Raw genomic sequence first — 20,341 nt, 5'->3', positions numbered from 1 at the left:
CCGTAATACGCGATAAAGATAAACCAGGCTATTTTAGCGCGAGAGAGCCGGATCGACCCCTTCGAACTTCCTCTCCGGCGTGTTCCTTGCTCGCGCGAAACGTCCGGCTCGGGCGTAGCAGCTCGTGTCCGAGAAATACTCGAGAGTGTGTAGAAGCGTGGTGTAACGTCCTCTAGCTGGTCCAAGAATCCAATAACTGGAAAACGCATTGGAGCGTACGCTCCTCGAAGGCTACTCGAGCCGGCGTTCCCTCTGCGTACCGATTCGCGACGAATATTACGAGGAGCGCGAGGCCCCGTCCTCTTACTTCCACGGACATCGTATCCGCGATGGAGCAGATAGAAAAGCAGGTCGGTGGAAAACGAGCAATCGGACGGTTCCACACTACGTGAAAGGAGGGGAAAAACAGTTTTGCGCCGTCGTTGGGTATATACTCACCGGCACAGGAAGTCTCGTTCGCCGAGGCAGAGCTCGAGGCAATGCTGCCGCGAGGAGGCGGTCATGGTCCTGCGTGCGTGACCCTGAAGGCGGTGTCCCTGCACTCTATCGATGCACCAAGCGCGCTCGCAGGGCTTCACCGCCAGGCAGCTCTTCTGGGCGTAGATCGTGAACACGGGAAACTGGGACTGCGACAGCGCACCTGAAACCCCACAGTGAAACCGTCTCGGATTAATCGCGGTGTCACTCGGCGATCTCGCGTTCGAAAATTATCCGGGGTTCATTTTTATTATCAGTCGCAATTTTAATCTTTCAATGCGCCGTATATATTTGCAATATATGTAAGGCTGTATATTGATATTCAATCTCCCGTCTCCGTTGAACGTCGAAGTTTCAACGTGCGGGTTTCCACATCCGCAAAGCACGTTGTTCAAGTGTACTTCGTGCTTTTACCGTTAAATGCCGCCGTTATCCAATGTTTTCTTCATGGCCGGCACGCGCGAGGTTAAATCGGTAGCGTGTGTCGACGGTGTTTTTGCTGTGTTAATAAAAAAGCAATAATATTGCGTATATTCATGTGTTTGCTTTCATGTACTGTTTAGAGTTGTCTGTTTATGTATCTGATTTCAAAACAGCAAATTGCGTCTTCCTTGTTTATCCACGCCTTTTTGTTTAAATGTGCAGACACTAAATATTTGTCAATTAAAGCCCAAATATATAAAAGGATTTTTTTTATGTTCTCCCAGAACTGCTGAGATCGTAAATAATTATGAGGAAAATTGACATTTCTAGAAAAATTTGCGCACTAAAGGATTAAGTAGATATTATACTTGAATTTGTGCTACATTTCTCTTTCAATGTACTACATTCAAGTAATATTTATTTAATCCAAGTTAAGTAATTACTCCAATATTGAGCGGACGCTTAGCGTACACTGGGGGGAAAAAAATAAAAATTGATTTGTACATTTATTTCACCGAGGTGAATCTTATTTTTGTGAAATAAACTTTACATCTCGCGAGTAAATTTTTATATACTTTTTTTCTCAGTGTAGTATCGCGTATACGAAGAAAAAAAAAACTGGTTGAATTAACGTGACGATGAATGAACCAAACACGTTGCGTTTTCGTCGAAGAAAACAGAATTTCCAGTACTTATCGACTAAATTCGACACTTAGGGCGAAACATTTTTTTCCTTCGGTCAAAACGTATTCGGTTTGTTCAGCGTCACGTTAATTCGACGGATTTTCTTCTCTGTGCACGAGCCGGCCAGACGCAACGTGTCTGCAGCTACTTCGACGGCTCCCAAGTAGATTTAGACACATCGGGCCCGGCCTGCTCGCCGTGTTGCGGCGGCTCGTACGACGCAGTGCGTCTGCAGCCACTTCAGCGCACCGCTCCGAAGTAGAGTCAGACGCGTTACGTCTGGCTTGGCTGTACGCGATACTTCGCGGGACGTCTGTAATTACTTATAGCACGGCGTTTGCAACTTGTACCTCGGAGAAATTCGAGTTCGGAAGGTAATTTTATTATACGCGTATAATTGTATTGATCATTCGAATGTATTTTATCACGCAAATATTGAAAAGCATAAAATTGAGTGAGTTTAAAAAAGCTAAATACACAGTGTTACAAAGTACATTGGGAATTATGAAACTTTTGTGAAAAACAGTCTATTATATATTTCACGGTTTTAAAAATATCCACTCATAGCCAAATATATAGAATTAGTTTCGAACGATAATTCCCCAAACTCGAAATGTGTGCGAGAAAGTATTTGTAAAAAAAATTGTGTCTTGTTTTTATTTCCGATACGTCCAAGGCAATATTAAAAAATCGTTGAGGGACCTTCTAAATCACCGTATTTTCTCTCTAGTTAGGTGAAAAAATCCCCGCACGGAAACGTCTTTCTTTTTTTTTTTTTCATTTTATTTCGATAACCACACTTTATATAGCCCGATGGTAAAGTGGAGTGCACTGTTATGTCACTCACATTCTATGTGCGTGCGATTTCAGTATTCTATAGTTGTCGGCTCCGGCCATATAATTTTGATAGATCAGCGCGTTTATCATTCGCCGCCGCGACTACCATGTTCTTCGTCGGTTATTGGCCCACGTCGCGATAAGCGACGGAGTAGGCACTCCACCCACGTCTCGTCATACGTCATCCACTCTTTGCTAAATCGTAATTAATCTCCGCTGTGTGACAGCAGCTTCGATCGTGACTCGCGGAAAACTTACCTCAAGTTTACTGTAGGGAAGAGAAGCGGCTGGGCACGATAAGGGATGAAAAATAGTAATAATAATAGTCGAACGGGAAATATCTCGGGAAGATTTTCAGGCTTGCGCAATTTTTGAGTCGAAAATACCTCTCTCTGTGTGTATGTGTGTGTGCGTATGTGAATTAATCGCGAAGAGGGCGTGTGAAGCTCCGACGGTCTGACTGGAGACGTAAATTAGCAAGTAAACGATCAGAAATATTCCACGTTTCGCAAAAAGAGACGCGAGGCTGCGTAGCTCAAACAAGACGACGTGATAAATTACCGGGTTAAGGACTTTGCCACGCAAATTAGCTTAACCGTAAACATAAAACATAAACTTGATCCAAAGAACGTATCAGAATATAACTTCAGATTTGTGCACTCGAGAAGAAGCAACGATATAACCAGGATTCGAGTAAATAGAATTTCAACCAGTCGAATCCTACTTCCTTTACCTACGATCACAAATCTGTCATTAGTTCTATCTTCTTCTAGAGTACCCAAATCTAAAACAACACTCTGCTCGGTTCCTCAGCCGAAATTTACGTCTCATGATTACGGCGATTCGCGTGCGAAAGCCCGAACGAAGAACATTCCAGGCGGCCGAGCGGGCGCGAGCGGCAGAGAATTTCTGAAGCGGGACGAATCCGAGCGTCGGCACGTCGATCCTCAAAGAGGCGCTAAAGATATTCAATTACCCGCCATCAGCGGGTCACGCCTTGCGAGGCTGTGGGCGCGCGTGCGAGAGAGAGAGAGAGAGAGCGCTAATGCCGTTTTTAACGGCGAGAGATTGTGGTCGGTGCTGCGGCCACGGGCATAGATGGATTCTTCGCGAGCGGTCAACCGCGCTCGAATTACCCGTGAAACTTCAAATTGTAGGAAGACGTTACTTATTGTAGGCCGGGCCGCGTAAGTGGCATTATCGTCATCAATGCCCACTTCCGGGAGCGCGGAGGACATAAGGTACTACTTATTTCTCATAATGCTATCGCGTTGTGCGATAATGGGGAGTATCGTGCCTTTAGTACTTCGTAGGTGCTGAACGGAACTTCATTGGAAGCGCTTTGTTTAACTTCCCGTCTACTTATCTCGCCACCTACGCTTTCCCCGCCCGTCGATATCTTTCTTCCGCCCCGTCCGTGCATCGAAATCCGCTTAGGTGAGGAGAAATAACAGAGACACGAGGATACGCGAGAGGGAAAAGGCCGGGAGGGATAAGGAAGACGGGATAATAAGGCCCGATGATGATGGTTGATGGAGCAAAAAGACTTCTTCCAACCCCTCTTTCTGTCTCGCTTTCACACGTACGCGTACGCAACCCTCTCTCGCGCGTATGTATTAACGCGCTCCGAGATATGATTTGTGATCTCTGTCCGTGGCCAATTAGAACAGCGTGAAATCGTTATTTCGTTATCGACACGGAGCGCAATTTACCGATTACCCAGCCGACATACGCACGGCTAGGCGTATACGTGAAACATCGCCGGAACAAGCTTGATTTTTCTCTCTCTTTCTCTCTCTACCTCGCTTTCTCTCTCCATGCCGATCGATTCCGTCGTTTCACGCGGAACGCGCATTTGTTAGCTACATCCGGCCCGCGGAAAGGTGGGCTGCAAGGGCCGGAAGGGGGGGGGGGAGTGTGCGCGCCGGTATCCACCGGCGGTATCATTGCCTGTTTTTCACCGTTCGTTTAACCACTTAGCTTCCACATCGCTCATTTCGCGCGTGAAAAATACGCGCGAGGTTCGCGCACACGCGAGCACGAACGTGCGTACCGTACGTATGGCCTTGCGCGCCTTGAGAGAAATGGGCATCTGCCAGCTCACGCATAAACTCACCGTCGACCGTTAATCGAGATTCAAAATGCAGGAGTTAATGCAAAGTGAGCATTTACAGGCCGTGCGTGCGCAAATAACAGAAAGCCGCGCGCCGGCTGTACCGTTATCGCAATCTTCGCGCCGCTACAATCTTAACGAAGACTACAAAACGCACTTGTCACGAGACGCCGATGCGACGTGACCACGATCTCAGATACCGTCACGAGCTGGACACTGATATTCCATGAACGTGACACTCCCGAATGAGGAAAAAAAGCGAAAAACGCGTTATCCTCTTCTATCGAGAAGCGACTCGTCGTGCGGATACTCAGCGGCTATCGTCACTCCGCCGGATTAGAGACTCGCACCTGCCGGCTTTCGTCACCGTTGATAAACATAATTTACAGCCTGCGGCTTCTTAGATTCGACGTGGACACCGCCGACAAGGACGTCCCGACAATGCGTCACGAAGCCACGTTTTATCCGTACGACGACTCTCTTCTCTCTATCTACCTATCTCTATCTCGCTCTTCTCGCCGCATCTTGTGTTCTTATCAAAAATACTCGAAACGGCGTCTCGCCGTCATAGGGAGAAGAGGAAGCGCAGGAAATCTCCGCACGCGGCTTGTCACGATGTCGCGAGGCAGGAGAAATGGTCGGGGCGCATCTGCAACGGCCGGTATGATGCCGCGCGCGAACACGGCCGTCCCACGAAATGACGTACGTAAACCGTCCGCCGTACCTACCGGAGCACCGCGAGGAACAGTTCGATTTCTGATATACGAGGCACATTTAGATACGATTCGAGCTCAAGTGGCATCGGCTACGACGTTGCCCGTCGGCGCGCCGAGTCTCTGATGTATAATCTCGGCCCCGGCTCTCCGTGCCCGCTTCTCTCCGCCCGGCGCCCCTCCCCCCGGCTCTCGCGCTCCAACAAAGGCAATGAGATTCCTTTTCTACGTGCGGCCGGGAGTTTCAGCGATCTACAGCGGCGAATGTCACTGCTCTCGGGGAACGGAGCGCGCGCGCGGCATATGAAAACCTGTTCGGCAAGCGCGATCGTTCGTGCCGCAGGTGGCACGATGAAATCGTAAATAAGACGGAGGTAAGCTACACCCTATTGGTTCCGCATTGCCGTTAACGCTTTTTCATACGTGTTTATCAACGCTGCTCGACCGTGGTTCGCGCGACGTTCGCGAAAGCTCCGAGTTATCGTCGGGATAACGACGAGCCATCGAGCGGATCCAGCGGATAGAGACGTCGCCGTGCGCGTTGTAAAACGCCGAGTTTACCTCTCATCCGCGGGGACCTCCCTTCGTTACGAGTCCCTGTGTCTCGTAACGGCGAACAAATTGGATCTTGAATTAAACGCACCGCTCGCCCGGCCGGCTTTCATTCACTCCTCGCGCGCGGCCGGCGAGCGCGCGCTCACTCGTATGCTCGATCTCTACTATACTTTCTCCGCTCCGCGGAGTTTTTCACCTTAACCTTAACCCGCTTCCCCACCTTCCCGCTCCATTCACCCGCAATTACGTTGCGAGTATCTCTCTTCCTCCCTCCCCCCTCCCTCCCTCTTCTCTCTCTCTCTCCTTCTCTTAATACTCGCACAGTGTTGTTCGTTATCCGAATGCCGTTCTAAGCTCGTATCCGCCGATCGGTACAATTGTCGAAACGTTCTCTTCATTTTTCGCACGACGATTCAAGGCCTCATTCATGAAAAATCAGCTGAGATGAAAATAGAAATTGCGACGTTGAAAATGATGAAACCCGTACTCTCGTTACTTGTAGGCATTTCGGCTGAGAAGAGAGAGAGAGAGACTGCTGGGATTAAAGGAAAGGTACAGATCGTTTCGCTAAACAGAACGAACGGAGCCCATGCAGCGCGTAGCTCTTTCTCTTTTCCGTCTCTCTATCTGTATCTGGCTGTTTTATTATTCGAGTAACAGTACCTAGATATTTTAACATTGTACCTTTCACGGGACTGACTTTGCAGTATGTCATGCGCTTCGCCTCGCGTAGGCGCACAATAGTTGGGACACTCGTGAGTCATCTCGCGCTCCGCGAGCGCGCGTATGCGCTCACAGCCGTGTGTATGTATACGTGGGTGCACACGTGTGTACATATATTTACACGTTCGTCCGCAGGCGCATAATTGCGGTCGGTTGTTACACGTACTTAACGCGCCGTGTAAAGTCACAGTTTTTCAACTAACCGCCACACCGGACGGCGTAATTGTCCCCGCTTCTGCGACTCGCTTCGGTTTTCTGAAACGACGAGTGTGCGCGGCCGCCCGCCCACCCGCGCACGATGCGACGTCTGTCCGACAAGCGTTACAAATTCGCCTGACACTCTTTGTACACGCGAGGACTTCGCGAGATATGATCTAACATATTTCTTCGCGTAATTACGACGCCCGTGGGTTAGAATTGTACAACCGCCTCGCCTTTGTGTCGGCCGGCATTTCGTGCCGCTGTCGCTCCCATTTCTCTCATTCAAATTTGAGGAGCATGAAGCGCGTGTGTCGCATACCCGATCCTACGAGTTCACAATGGGGATAATAGGCGCCGGCGGTACATCTCCCGGTGCATAAACCTACTACTCGCAGCTATCCGCTCATTTAAGCTCGCAAGACGCGCCGACCCGGCAGCGGAATTCGAGAGGCGATTTTTCAACGCGCGCGCGCGCGCGAAAATTCCTCGACGAGGAGCGCAGCTTTGATAAAACGCGAGCTTCGCGAACGGCAATCTCGCTCTCCCCGTGGCCGACCGCGACCCCGCATTCAGAAAAAGAACTAGCCGTAAAAGCTACGATCCAGCCATCGCAGCTAAAAGCAGCTGTGTCTTTGAAGCAGGGACTATAATATTCTTTCTACCGCGGCTGAATTTATCAGCTGTTTGAATTTAGGCGCTTAAGCGAAAAGTATCAGCCAGATCGCACAATACTGCTAAAATCGTATTCCCTGCTAGAAATTCGCTGCTTTTTTTAACTTCTGCGCCGCGCCAATTTCACTTGACTTTCACGCCGCGTGTAACGAAAACGATACACGATGTGGAGTTTGATAAATGTTATAATTAATTGGTTTGTTTTCTTTTTATTTACGAATTGGACAGTTATTTATTACGAAAGTTGAATGTTTAAAATATAAAATGTACAGTGGAACGAAACAAGTAATTTATTTCAAAACCGGAAAATTGGAAAATAACAAACAAGATATGGAATAAAACAGAACGCATTGAAGAAATTATAGCTTATTATGAAATAAATAAAATATAATTTCTTTGAACATTTTGCATTTATAATCGAATGGTACGATGTCTATTGAAACGATTTAAAAGCAAGTACGGTTTGTCGGGGCAATCCTCACGAAATGTTGTTACCTGTTTTAGTCATAATGTAAATGCGTAAAACACACGATTGCCTGGATTGTACATAGCATAAAATTTGAACTCATGACTACGTCGTGTGTACCGAAATCGCATCATAATAACTGAAAATTCATTACTGCGCCGCGTATACTGAAATTGTCCCCCACGGCTTTAAAAGTGCTCCAAACATGATAAAAGAGTACGAATAAAGTAATGAAGCAAATTATTTTACTGTACTTTGTCTCTTAATGACAAAAATATATCAGTTGGCGTGGAGAGCGAGTTCAGCGTGTACCCAGAACGGTACACCCAGAATGGCATGGAACATGTTAACGGAAACTGTCTTTGAGGTATTAATATACTCCGATTTTATCTAAAACTTAGCCGGTTTACTTGATTCAGTACCGATAGACTCGAGCCGAAAACTACTGGATTGGCAAATCCAAGTCAAAAAAACACGTATACTAAACCCAAAGAAACTTTTCCTCTGTGTGCTCATGCTAAGAATTTCAGCTAATAAAGTTGTACTTTACAGGAAGCGCATTTTACTGCCAACTACCAACTGCTAACAATAACAGCAAGGTTCGAATTAACTAATGATGTTTAGCTGCCATTACCAAGTCATTTCTCTGAGTTGGAAATTCCCCCGAGCATATCCGCGTGTGCTCTTCCCGATGAGGTATTCTCACCGAATTATTCATAAAACCAATATTATAGATAAGAGGCATCCACTCCCCCTCTGTCGGCATCGCGCATACGATTGCCCGAATAAGATGAGCCCGGTTCGGCCTGGCTGGACCGTCGCCAACATTTTCAATCGCCCTTTGCACTCGACGGGATCTCCATTCCCTCGCTCTTTTCCGCTCTGCGGACGGCGACGCATCTCAAGAATTGAATGCGCCTCGTACCGCCAACATATCTCGGACGGTCAGCTTTCTCATCCACGTCGTGCCCACTTGTCTTCCTACTTCTGTGCCGGCACTTTTGTTTTTCAATGCCACTCAGTGTCCGTGCCCGCGTTTGCGGCGCGCACACGTCGCAGAAATTTTACTTTCAGAAACGTATCGACGTCCATTCCCCCCGGCCATACGACATACTCAGTCAACCGTGCCGCGCTTGTCTCTGCCGCGGGAATAAAATGCAAACAGTAAGCTCGCGCACTTTGTTACCCCGACATCGTCCCTCCCCTTCCCCCGCACAGCAAATGCCTCTTGCTTCCGTCGAGCGAAACGGCTTCTTACCTACGAACGGGAATATATCCGTGCGTACGTGCAAAAAGCGACGAAGTTACACGCGCGTGTCATCGTCAACGAGGCTCGGCGATTTTAAGCGCGGCGAAGCTTTATTTCGCGATAATTCACGCTATCATTTCACGACATGTAATTCCCAACACACACGCACGCACGCACACCTGTCCTAGCCGCATTCCGCACCGGCGAACGGAAGATTTCACTACCGCCGAGTACGACGGTTGAAGCGACGCGCTTTCTCTCATTCAAGCCGACGTGAAAAAGCACGTTTCGTTCGCCTTCATTGCTATCGTCATAAATATGCAGGAGCGGTAGGAGCTGCGGTAAAGGCAGTCAGTCAGGCCCGGCTTTTGCCTTCGTCACTTTTTAACGTCGTGTAATGTCGCCAGGGCGGCCGCGTACGTATCCGGCGCGCGGACAGCGTGTGCAGCTGTACATCCCCGATGGTATGTTTCTAATTTGCGTGCATGCATCGCGCACCGCGGCTCGCTGCAAGAATTTAATACGCGAAACCGCACCTAGGCGGGGCACCTAGAGAGACGTATGCAAACGGCGCGGGGATTGCCGGTGCTGCACGTTGCATCGCGCCGTGGCACGACACCGAAGCGAGAGAGAGAGAGAGAGAAGGAGCGAGAAACGAGCCAACGGAGCACGCGATTCGGCCCGCACGACCGGAGCCGGCACGAGGAGGAACGAGCCAATAACGTAATTACTTTCGATGGTTCTCCGGAAACTATTCGCACTTCGCAGATTGTGCGCTCGCGCGCGGCCGTAATTGAATATTCGGCGGCGGAATTACAGGATGACTCGCTGCTGAAGATCCGCTCAAGGAGATCACGCGGCTACGCCGGCGCCTCGTTCGAGTCTCCGCGCGAGAACGCGAAGCGTCGAGTAATTGTCTTCGAGTTCTTGTCATTAACGCCACCGCCGCGCTGTGCACGCGACGGCTGGCTCTCGGGTGTGTCCCGATAATTTCGATACGTTTCCCGGCTCCGGTACTGTTTTACTGAACTTAATTAAACGCGCCGGCGATTATCGTTCTCGCGGAGGCGTGTTGTGTTTCGTTGTATCCAAATGGCGCAATCGCGGGGAACTTGAGTCTCGGTGAGATTTCGAGCACTCGATCCCGATGCGAAACTGTTCATTCCCGATGACGAGGGAGGAATCATCGTGAGATAATTGGAATCTGTTCAGCGGACGTTTCGGCAGACGTACCTCGGGGAGTGCGCGCGCCAGCGAGCTGTACTACTCTCGTTGGTTGACTCGAATGGGAAATTAGCTGGTTAGGTATGACGAAGGCAATGGCTACTGGTTATTTCCTCGTGACCGGTGGTAACCCGCCGGAATGACTCCGCACATTGGGGCCTTTACCGATTCGGAAGCGGTCTCGGCGATTTCTTCCGAGAATGACTGTACGACTTCGCGATTATCTTTAGAACATTACGCCTGCCGGGCATGCTGCTAATAGCTGCAGTTTCAGGCCAGAGACTCGCGAGATTATTACCAGTGGTTTTATTTTAATGATACATTTTCGCGTATTCTAAAAGTAACGTGATTTCACTGAGAGAAAAGTGCTTGAAAATATAGTTGTGAGAGAGGGAGAGAGAGAGAGATGTAATGTTTATTTCACAGAAATAAGCTTTATTTGTGTGAAATAAACATTTGGCCTAATAATAATAATTGTGTCAAGTAAATTTTTTAATACTTTTTTCTCGGTGTTCAGTTTGGGAAATTATCAATGTTATTGTTGTTATTATTATTATTATTTAATTGTTATTACCGGAAATCAATATGAAGAGAAACGAAGGGGGGAAATGGATTCTTGCATCATTTTCGAACTAAGCCGCTCGTAACAATACAAGACGCGCATTTTTTCTATATGCGTTTAGGAATTGGGACGGATCTTCTCGCGTGAAATTCGGCGAAATTGATCGTGAGAACAAATACATCTCTCTCTTCAAAGTACATGAAGAATATTTCGGGCGACAATTTCTCGACGTTTGGCGCCGCTTATTTACGTTTCAATCATTATTTACGCATCCTCAATTTTCAAATAACACGTGAAAAATACGCGTCTCTTATTTTCGGCCGGTCTGCAACGTATCCGAGGCCCGTGGAAATCGGGGCATTTCCCTGTGTTTCCTCGTTGGAAATAGAGCCGCGAAACATCCTGTACATGCATCGCAGGGTGCCAAATGGGAAAGATACAGAGTTCGCGTGGCTGGTGATTGTCGGCGTCGACGAAGGGGGAGAAGGCGGGGGGACGGAGGTGTTCCTTTTCCTGCCAGCGCGTTATCTCGAACTATTAGCGCTCGACTCTATGCAAATTCAGCAACAAGCTGTAGCAGTGCCGTTCGTGCGGACCCATAAATTCCGGCCGGCGGAGAGAGTCGTGTGATCTCGGCTCTCTCGGTCTCGCGGGTATACCGTGGCTGATCGCTCGGCGACACGTGGCTGAACCGAACTACGGTAAACGTAGACACGCGGAAGGCAATCGCGTGTCTACGCCTTACTTACCTGGATACGCACGTACGCGTGCGCGCAAACACCTACCTGCGCAACGGCTACTTCGCGCACGCATGCCTACGAGAAGCGAGAAGTTTTAGCGCTTCGATTCCGAGCGATCGGGCAACCCACCTCCTGCGCGATAGCACCTTGTGTGCCGCGACGTAGCCGGTATTCGCGAGTGGGTATTTAGTATTCCCGCGACATCGGGCCGGCGGTACTTCCCACGGCTATTTCGAGAATCCAGCGTGTGGTGTATGAAGGTACTTCGGTATTCAGTATCTGAACGCCGCGCGCGGCCTGACACGCAATGCTCATCGTCCAGTGTGCGCCACGGAAACGCGAAAAGAGGCACGACTCACTGACATCAGTCAGCATCGATTGTGTGCGCGACAGACGTGGTCGGCCGTAGAAGCCGCTTTTCGTGTATGTCGGTTGGCAGGCAAATCTTATAACATAATTGGCCGGGGTGAACGTACCCGATGGAATCGCGAAATACTTTTCAGAAAGCCCGCCCCGAACACGAGCGAGCGTAACCTCGCTGAATGAAATCTCGCGAGATCACGCAGAATAGCGTCGAACTGATCCGTCGCTTTCGTCGGCCTTACATTCCTTTTGTATGTACGTACACACACGTCGTATGTATCCGATAGGAAAATTGTGTCTCCTGAGAATTACTGGATAACAAATTCTCCCGTTGGCTCCCATGAAGTGCGTTGCGATACTCGTCGACGAAAATGTCGCAACTTTTAACACGGAAATGCATCGTGATGTAGTTCTGCATCGTATGATTTTGTAGCTCGTATCTCAATAAATAGCAACCCTCCTTCAAATTAATTCAAATTATTTTATAAAGAAAATAAAAAATCATGTATTTAAGGGTTAATCAGTCGACTACATTATGTATATATACATAGAAAAAAGTGGATTCAAGCAATACTTACTTGACCAAAGTAAAATGTATTTACTTGTTCCAAGTATATATATATATAAAATTCACTTAATCCAAGTAAAAATTTGCTAGGGAGTGTTGGAATAATTATTTTCTTGAATCTAGCAATTCTTTTATATATATATATATTTATACATTAAGGAATACAGTTCGGTCGAATTGATCTGAAAATAGACAGCCAAACGCGTTTTGGTTGAAGAATCTCTGGTTATAAGAGTCAAATATGTAAGAACCAAGTTTGGTTCTCGTAATCAGAAATTTTTGTTTCCTTCAATCAGAAGGCGTTTGGTTCTCCATTTTCCGATTAATTCAATCAAACTGGTTTCTCGGTGTGTATACTGCGATGGACGCTTGTATACGCGATATCATGTGCGCGATCGTATCGCAACATTGTCATGCACGGGATACATAATAATAGGACGATAAAGAAGCAACTAATGTTCGAGATGATCCAGCGGACAGTAGCAATGGGTTGCAACAGGAGTTACTTAACTGTTATGCAAATCCGTATACGTTAGCCGGCGGGCGTGGAAAGGAAGGGAATCGCATAAGCGTTTCGGAAGAAGGAAGTTAAATCGGTACTCTTCTTGAATATTTATAACCATTCCACTCGCGGCGAAGCTTGTTTGCCTTTACCCATGGCGGCGGCCATTCGTTTCTCCGGGCTTGGCCCACCGTGACCGTGCTCAACAGCTCTATCTCCCGTAGCGAGACAACCGTGTATGAAATTGACTTGTGAATTATGTGTAATTTGTCATACTGTCCAACCGGCGGCGTCAGGCTGCGTCTTCGTGATTGTAACCGCGAAAGTGCGAGCGAGCGAGTGAGCGCGAGCGCGAAAATTGATGCGCGTTGCTGCGCGCCAAATGGTTTTTAGATGACGAATTTTTCGAGGAAACGCCGCGCACCGCCTCGCACGCCGTTCGTTCAACGCTCGCGCGTAACTCTTTTATTTCCACGCTATTAAATACGAGGCAAAGGTTCCCCCCCCCCTCTCCTTCTCTCTCCCTCGCTTCCTGGTCTTCTCTCGCGTGCGTTTTTATTTACGTCAAAATATTCGATGAATTTGCCTGATGATCAATTAATAAGCGCTTTTGTACAACCGGGATATGAGATTTTAATGTTTCAATTTTTACCCAACATGCACTCCGACCTCCAACATTCTCGAACATTCCGGAAAAGAAACTCTTCAATTAGGAATTGCTGTAACTGTGCGAGCGAGTCCAGAATTTTCGAAACACAAAGTTATATTTACCCGACAAGAGAGAGAGAGAGAGAGAGAGAGAGCGCGATAGGGAAGCTTAATTACCGATTCAGTGAACATCGCGAGGCTGAAAAAGATCAATCGCGCGCGAAAAATGCGAATGCGCCACAATATAACGTCGTGTTGCCGCGGCAAACTTATCACGAGACTCGATGAAACTTTAATTGAGAATCTTATTAGCGAGTTACGGTGTACCGAAAATCAGATTACCGCCGAGAGAAGAGGGGGAGAGTTTCTACGGATCTCGCCTCGAATAATCTACGGATACGGGTAAAAAGAGCGCGTGACTCTGGATATACCTTCTATAAACGATACGCAGATGAGATCGATGTTGGAGAGAGAACGAGAGAGAAAGAGAGATCCCGGTTGGATCTTCATTCAAAAGACGAGCTACACGGCGAAGGCTAATCGGTTAACCGTTTTTTGCGCGATCCCGTTCCCGATGTAGCGAAACTACTTACACGATGGATAGGCAGATACACGGGGACCAAACGCCGATACCTCGGCAATATTGCCCGCGCCGAGTCAACTAATGTTTCAATGCGCGATGATGCGGCGATACGACGTTATTATTGCCAGCCTGGAAAGAACCCGGGCCTATCCGCTGCACCACGGGCCATTCTCTCTCCCCTCCCTCCTCTCCCACGGGATAAGGATGCCCTTATTATGCAATCGCGTGATGCGACGCGCGTGCTCTCGGTGATACACGCTCATTATCGGCCGCTGCCCTGGCAGTCTTCGCGTTTTATATGGAAATCGTCATTATGCGCCGGCCCCGTGTTGTGCGTTGTGCACGTGCGGCACCGTGGATTCGCGGCTAACGTTCGTTGCGGCCGGCGGAATGCGACGGGGACCGTTACTCGACGACGACGACGGTGGTTCGATACCTGGGAAACCGTGATGACGTGGCGAGTGACCATAATAAATACGAGAGGGAAGAATCGCGGCTCCGCCGCGAAACGTTTCATCGTCCACTTCTCGCGCTCGCGTGCGACGAAATGAGGAGAGGAGAGAGACCGAAGGAAGAAAGGGTGACACCGGTGGGAGGAGGGGGATGGAGGACGCGTCAGCCGTGCCCGAATGTATTATTCGCGCGTTGATCTATAGTTCTAATTACAGCGCGGATCGTAATAAGCGCGGCGCAATTTCGGCGCGGATCGGTCCGCGCGCATAAATCTACGGGAAATCGGCAGTTAAGAGCTAACGGCACCGGGGGGTAGATTTTAAAGTCGGAAATACTAAAAGCTGGAGCCGCGCCAGGGCGAATCACTGGATACTTTATGAGCGTGGATTCCCGTCGAGATTTACATCCGTCGCTTTGGCACGAGAAATAACAGTCGTAAGTTGGCCTAAAGTCGACGCCCGCCGATGCTTAACGAAATCCGATAAATCCGGGAACCCCGCGCGAGTAAACTGCCAGGCGGGTGTCGCGCGCGTGGGCGTGTGAGATCCCGTCTGGAGGAATGCGACGAGAAAGAAAGAGATGGAAAGGGGGGGGGGNGGGGGGGGGGGGGCGACCCGTCGCGCGTGTCGGCTATTTAATAAACGGTCTAACGCCGAGCGGGTTATCGCGCGACCGAGTCTTCCCGGCATACGAATCTCGCCGACGAGAGGCCGTATCAAAATCCCGTAATGCCTCGCGGTACGCCCAGCGAAGTTAAATTCCCCGGACACGAAGCCGCGAACTTGGTATCGGTCTCCTAGCCCGTTGCACGCCTTCCATCAAAACGTGCAGGAAACTTTTACTCGGGGACCAAGGGCTGCCCCTCGTGGCCACTTACCCGCCTATATCGTTATAAACTTCTCGCGATATCGTCACGATTTTCTCTTTCGTCGTCGAAGAGAGGATGCCCGGGACCGTTATATGCGCTCACTTACACACACACACACGTATATACATATACACAAGGGCCCACGTTTAAATCAAGGCGGAAGGATAAGAATGAAAGATGACTCGCGCGGAAGTGGAGGTACCTCGCTCAGGTGTATTCTAAGCAACTGCGCTTAAGAAAAATATGTACGATACGGATCCCGCTTTTGTCTCTTTCGTCCACACAGACCACATGGATGCGTGTGTACGTGTAGAAGTGAGTCTCTCTTTCTCTCTCTCTCTCTCTCTCTCTCTCTATGTGTGCGCGCGCGAGAAAATACCGGCGACAGGAACGAGGAAAATAGAATCACGAACGACGATTGAAGGGAAGTGCAGTCGTAAAGGGTAGGAAATGGCTGCGTACATACAGCGCCGATGCACATACGCATATATAAATTTTTGATGGACGCGTCCGTATCTCCGGCTACATTTATATGGAATTTCTTCGAATTCAGGCCGCGATAGAATTCGCATTATACAAAACCCCGTGCGGTGCATTATCTCGGCGCGACCGGCGGGCGTTGCAAAATGTAAAGCGATTCGCGTTTTTTCATTCTGCTTTTCGCGCGCGAACCGTAGAAGAAAGGAAAAGGACGCTCATTTAAAGAAAAGTTTCCGCCCGTCTCTTTCGTTTTCCAACTGCGAGCCAACATAAATTCGCGCATAATTCTCGCTCGAATGTTTAACGCGCGGAAACAGATTAAGGCAATCGGCGCGCAGAAAAACTGCTTCGCATTCTACCTGGGGGAGGAAAAAAAAGAAACTTCAGTCACGGAGGGCCGCTCCGTGTGCGAACTTTTGCATGTTGTATTTGCTGCCGTTAGATGATCGCGGATAAGCCGTAACTACGCGGAACATTAAATACGTTTGTCGCGTGAGGGACAGAAAAAGGAGGAGGAGGAGGGAGGGGGAGAGAGAGCAACGTTTATTCCATCCTGCAACAAGCCCTCTAACAACAAGTAAGATATAAAGTCAAAAAGAAATTGCATTATTTTTAATTTTATTAAAAATTACATCAAACAAAATGATAATTCTAAAAATAATGAAAAAAACAAAGCCACAGAGAGAGACAGAGAAGCGTTTATTTCAATCCTGAAGCACGCCCTCTAAAGACCACATGTAAAAACTGACATAAGTCGGAAAACAGAATAGTAAACAGTAAAAAAGAAAAAGAGAAGAAAAAGCTAAATAAGATTGAGGTGAAAGTAAAGTACTAGTGAAAAGAAAAGCGAAAAATCACAAATTTCTTGAAATTAGAATAAATAAATCAATAATGAAATAAAAGGTGAAAATTTTGAGAGAAATCGACCAGAGAGAAAGATAGGAGGGGAGGGGGATAAGAGCCACGGAAAAAAAAAACCTCATTATAACTTTTTCCTTTCATAAAAGCGAATTGCGCAACTTTCAACACTCGTGCGCGATACGCAGCGAAGAATCACGTCGCGATTACCCGATTATCAATTACCGTCGGTCATCCGGGGGATATTTTATATCTCGGTAGAGCAGAGAAAGAGAGAGAGAGAGCGCGACTGTACGTTCATCCGCGGCAGATGTTCGCGGCAAAAACCGCAGGAGCGCAGGAATCATCTTCGAGAATCGACTCGGCAACGAGTATTCCCCGTGGCGGTGCGAGGCTGCGATTACGCTCGAGATACGTACGATCTCGTGTAGAAAGAACGCATTAGGACGAAGCGCGGTATTAGCGGAGAATTCAACCTCCACGCCGGCGCCCGTCTAAACCGGACTACATCGTCTAGAACTAATTATCCGGACGGACATACGTACGGACGGACGGACAGACGGTCGTTTTCTACCGGTACACCTCGTGTGCCAAATGGTTCTCCGCGAACGAGGCACGGGGACGAAAGAGGGATACGCGTTAGACGAGGCGAGACGGGAAGAGGTCGGGCAGCTCGGTCGCCTGTGTAACGACGATCCTATCATCGGCTAACGGGGCCCCCGGCTTCAGAAGTTTCGTGATCGTGACACGCTGTGTCGTTGCAGTTGTCGCCGTCTTGTTGCCGGCGTCTCCGTCGTGCCCGTCGATCGCGATGACGCGCTCTCCACGTATACATGTACACAGCCGGTCGAGCCACATTTTACCCGGCCATTCGTCTCGGTTTCGGCGGATAAGAGTGCGATTTATGCGGCCTTTTTGCTTTTTAATGGACAAGTGCCGACGATGGGGATCGATCCATTCCGGCCGGCGACGGTCGTGCCGAAAGGAAACTCGTGTCAAGGGACCATCAAAGCGTGACCGAGATCTTCTCCGCTCTTCAACGTCCACGACTGACCGATTTGCAGCCGATCGAATTAACCTCTTCTCCTCGTCCTCCTCTCCTCCTGTCTTCGAGCGGTACAAGATCCCATCCGAGCCGGCGGTCCACATTGCGAGACACGGTGATTTAACGCGGTGACTTCGTCTCACCGCGTGAACGCCGCGGTTAACATCGGATTTTCCCGATATACTGCTCGCGGCGGGCGTGAACGAAAACGAGAGAAGCGATGACACGAGGACCGGCTCAGGGAAGCCGTAAAAAAAGTACTTTGTAGACGTCAAGCTGTCGCGTACAGGCGTACTCTCGCGCGCACAGCCGCGGAAGGGCCCGCTCTTCTTGAGAAATTCGCCATAAATAGTCACTCCGGTGTGCAAAGCGCTCGGGGGATCCTTTGCATATCTGCCCCCGTCGCCTCGAATGCCTTCGCTTCCTTACTTTCTCCGCTCCTTAGCCGTACCTTAACGCGCCTCTCCTCTTTACGCATCTCGCGCCGCACCGTTAGACTATTATCGCGCGTGCTGCTCGCGTTGACGCTCTCGCGAGAGACGCGGGCACAAAGGAAGGAGACGAGCGTAAGACGACGTATCGTCGGGCTAACGGCCCGATCGCCGTCTCCTCCGGCGCGCCTTTCGGCAATTATCCGGCATGACCATCGAGCATAAAGAAATATCACGCGGGATTACGCGATCGCGCACGGAAGCGAGAGAGGGAGAGGGAGGGGGGAGGAGACGTTTACTTTTTATTCGGTACATACGCCAGATGCTCGCAGCGCGAATTACGGCGCCCCGGGCGCCGTGGCTCCGCACAATTGGGACGCGGCGTCGTCTTTCAACCGAATTTGTTCCGGTCATATAGTTAGTTCCCTTCTCTCGAGTCTGTAAAAAGCGGCGCGGAGCGAATCGGAGAGCACGGTTGGTCGATTAGATCGCGCGGTTTTTACGTGTGTCGTAAGGGCTGCCGATCGCAGCCGGAAAGTGTCGGGAACGGTACATCTAGAGAGCAAGCGTTTAGGATGATCCGTCGAGTCTAATCGGCCGATCGAATTAGATATCGTTTTGTTTAAGGAGGTTCTAACACTAAGCGCCGTATTTCCAGTGACGCGCCGTCAAGGAGACCTCTCGTTAATTTACTATTTATCGAACACACTTTTATCTCCGTACGTTTGTTCCATTAACCAAATGATAAATGTTAATTTGAGACCAAGTTGATTCAACAGAGATGCACAGATAATGTAAAGAAACATATAAGTGTTTAAATATGTGCTTATATATATTGAATGTCACTGTAAATTATTAAACTTTCCAGCACTGTATTTTCAAGATTAAGCGGTTAATAATTCTGAAATTTTACTGTAACTGTCTATATGTTAGTCTTTGATATTGCAATAGTTTTTAAGCTTCCATCTAATATACAAATATGTGAAATTAGAAAAAATTTGATGTATTATGACGTTTCTACGTTTGCACATCTACAAGTTTATAATTAAACATGTCGGAAGCGTTATTGTAAAGATTATTGAAATTCCTGTTACTTTGATTAACTTTTGTATCTTGTATATATTACGGATTCATCTTTTGTGTTCGGTCAAACGCTAGAGCCTCCTCAGTCCATGCGTAAAAACCGTCCGTGTATAATTGCGAATGACACGTGGCCGTCTCGTCGAAGAAGAGAGATATCTTGCGCAAATTGTGAGGTGTAGGCTATCGGTATCGATCGCGTCCAATTAGTCGCTGATTCAGTCGGTACCGAGTCATTGATGACTTTTTTCGACCGTACGGTCAATGTACGAATCTTTCGTGATGTTATTTCAAGCACGGGCCGGCTCTCGCCACGCTATAAAAACTTTACGCACGTTCATTGTATTCTTTCATTCCACGAGCGAATTATTCGGCACGCATTATTCTTGAAGGACCCGTTCGAAAAATATCGCGGGACAATACACGGCTCCTTCGTGAGTATAAGATTTCATTCTGCTGTTTAATTAATGCCCGCAAGCCCAGCGTCTCTCTTTTCTCTCTCTCTCTCTCTCTCTCTCTCTATCTATCTATCTATCTATCTATCTATCTATCTATCTGTCTCTTTCCTTCCTTTGCTTTCCCTCTCTCTTTCTCTCTCCCTCTCCTTCTATGGACGTATAGTTTATATTAATTATACCCCGGAAGATTCAATTAGTGCGTTTCTCATTACACTTACTTATACCGGTATCCATTATTCATGAGGAACCACCACGGTAGCACCCTCTGACAATGCACGTGATCCTTATAATTCATCGTTGGAACCAAATATATATAGGCGTACATAGTACACACATATATATATATATATATATATATATATATA

The 20,341-nt window shown here is 48.3% G+C and overlaps 2 protein-coding genes across 5 annotated transcripts in view; one reads left to right on the top strand and one right to left on the bottom strand.

Annotated features, from left to right (window-relative positions):
- The window catches only part of LOC106751718 (autophagy-related protein 16-1), a 498,023-nt gene that overhangs the window by 245,562 nt on the left and 232,120 nt on the right, over nucleotides 1–20,341 (top strand). The gene's annotated exons all lie outside the window — the stretch shown is intronic.
- The window catches only part of LOC106751717, an 84,164-nt gene that overhangs the window by 60,606 nt on the left and 3,217 nt on the right, over nucleotides 1–20,341 (bottom strand). The window contains exon 2 of the mRNA XM_014632760.1: nucleotides 439–640. Coding sequence (XP_014488246.1) covers nucleotides 439–640 — 202 coding nt within the window. The remainder of the gene's footprint in view (nucleotides 1–438; nucleotides 641–20,341) is intronic.

The sequence above is a fragment of the Dinoponera quadriceps genome, unplaced genomic scaffold (assembly GCF_001313825.1).
Source record: "Dinoponera quadriceps isolate SergipeBrazil2010 unplaced genomic scaffold, ASM131382v1 scaffold399, whole genome shotgun sequence".
Lineage (NCBI taxonomy): Eukaryota > Metazoa > Arthropoda > Insecta > Hymenoptera > Formicidae > Dinoponera > Dinoponera quadriceps.
Note: the sequence above shows the minus strand (reverse complement) of the source record. Positions and strands in the feature narration are given on the sequence as shown.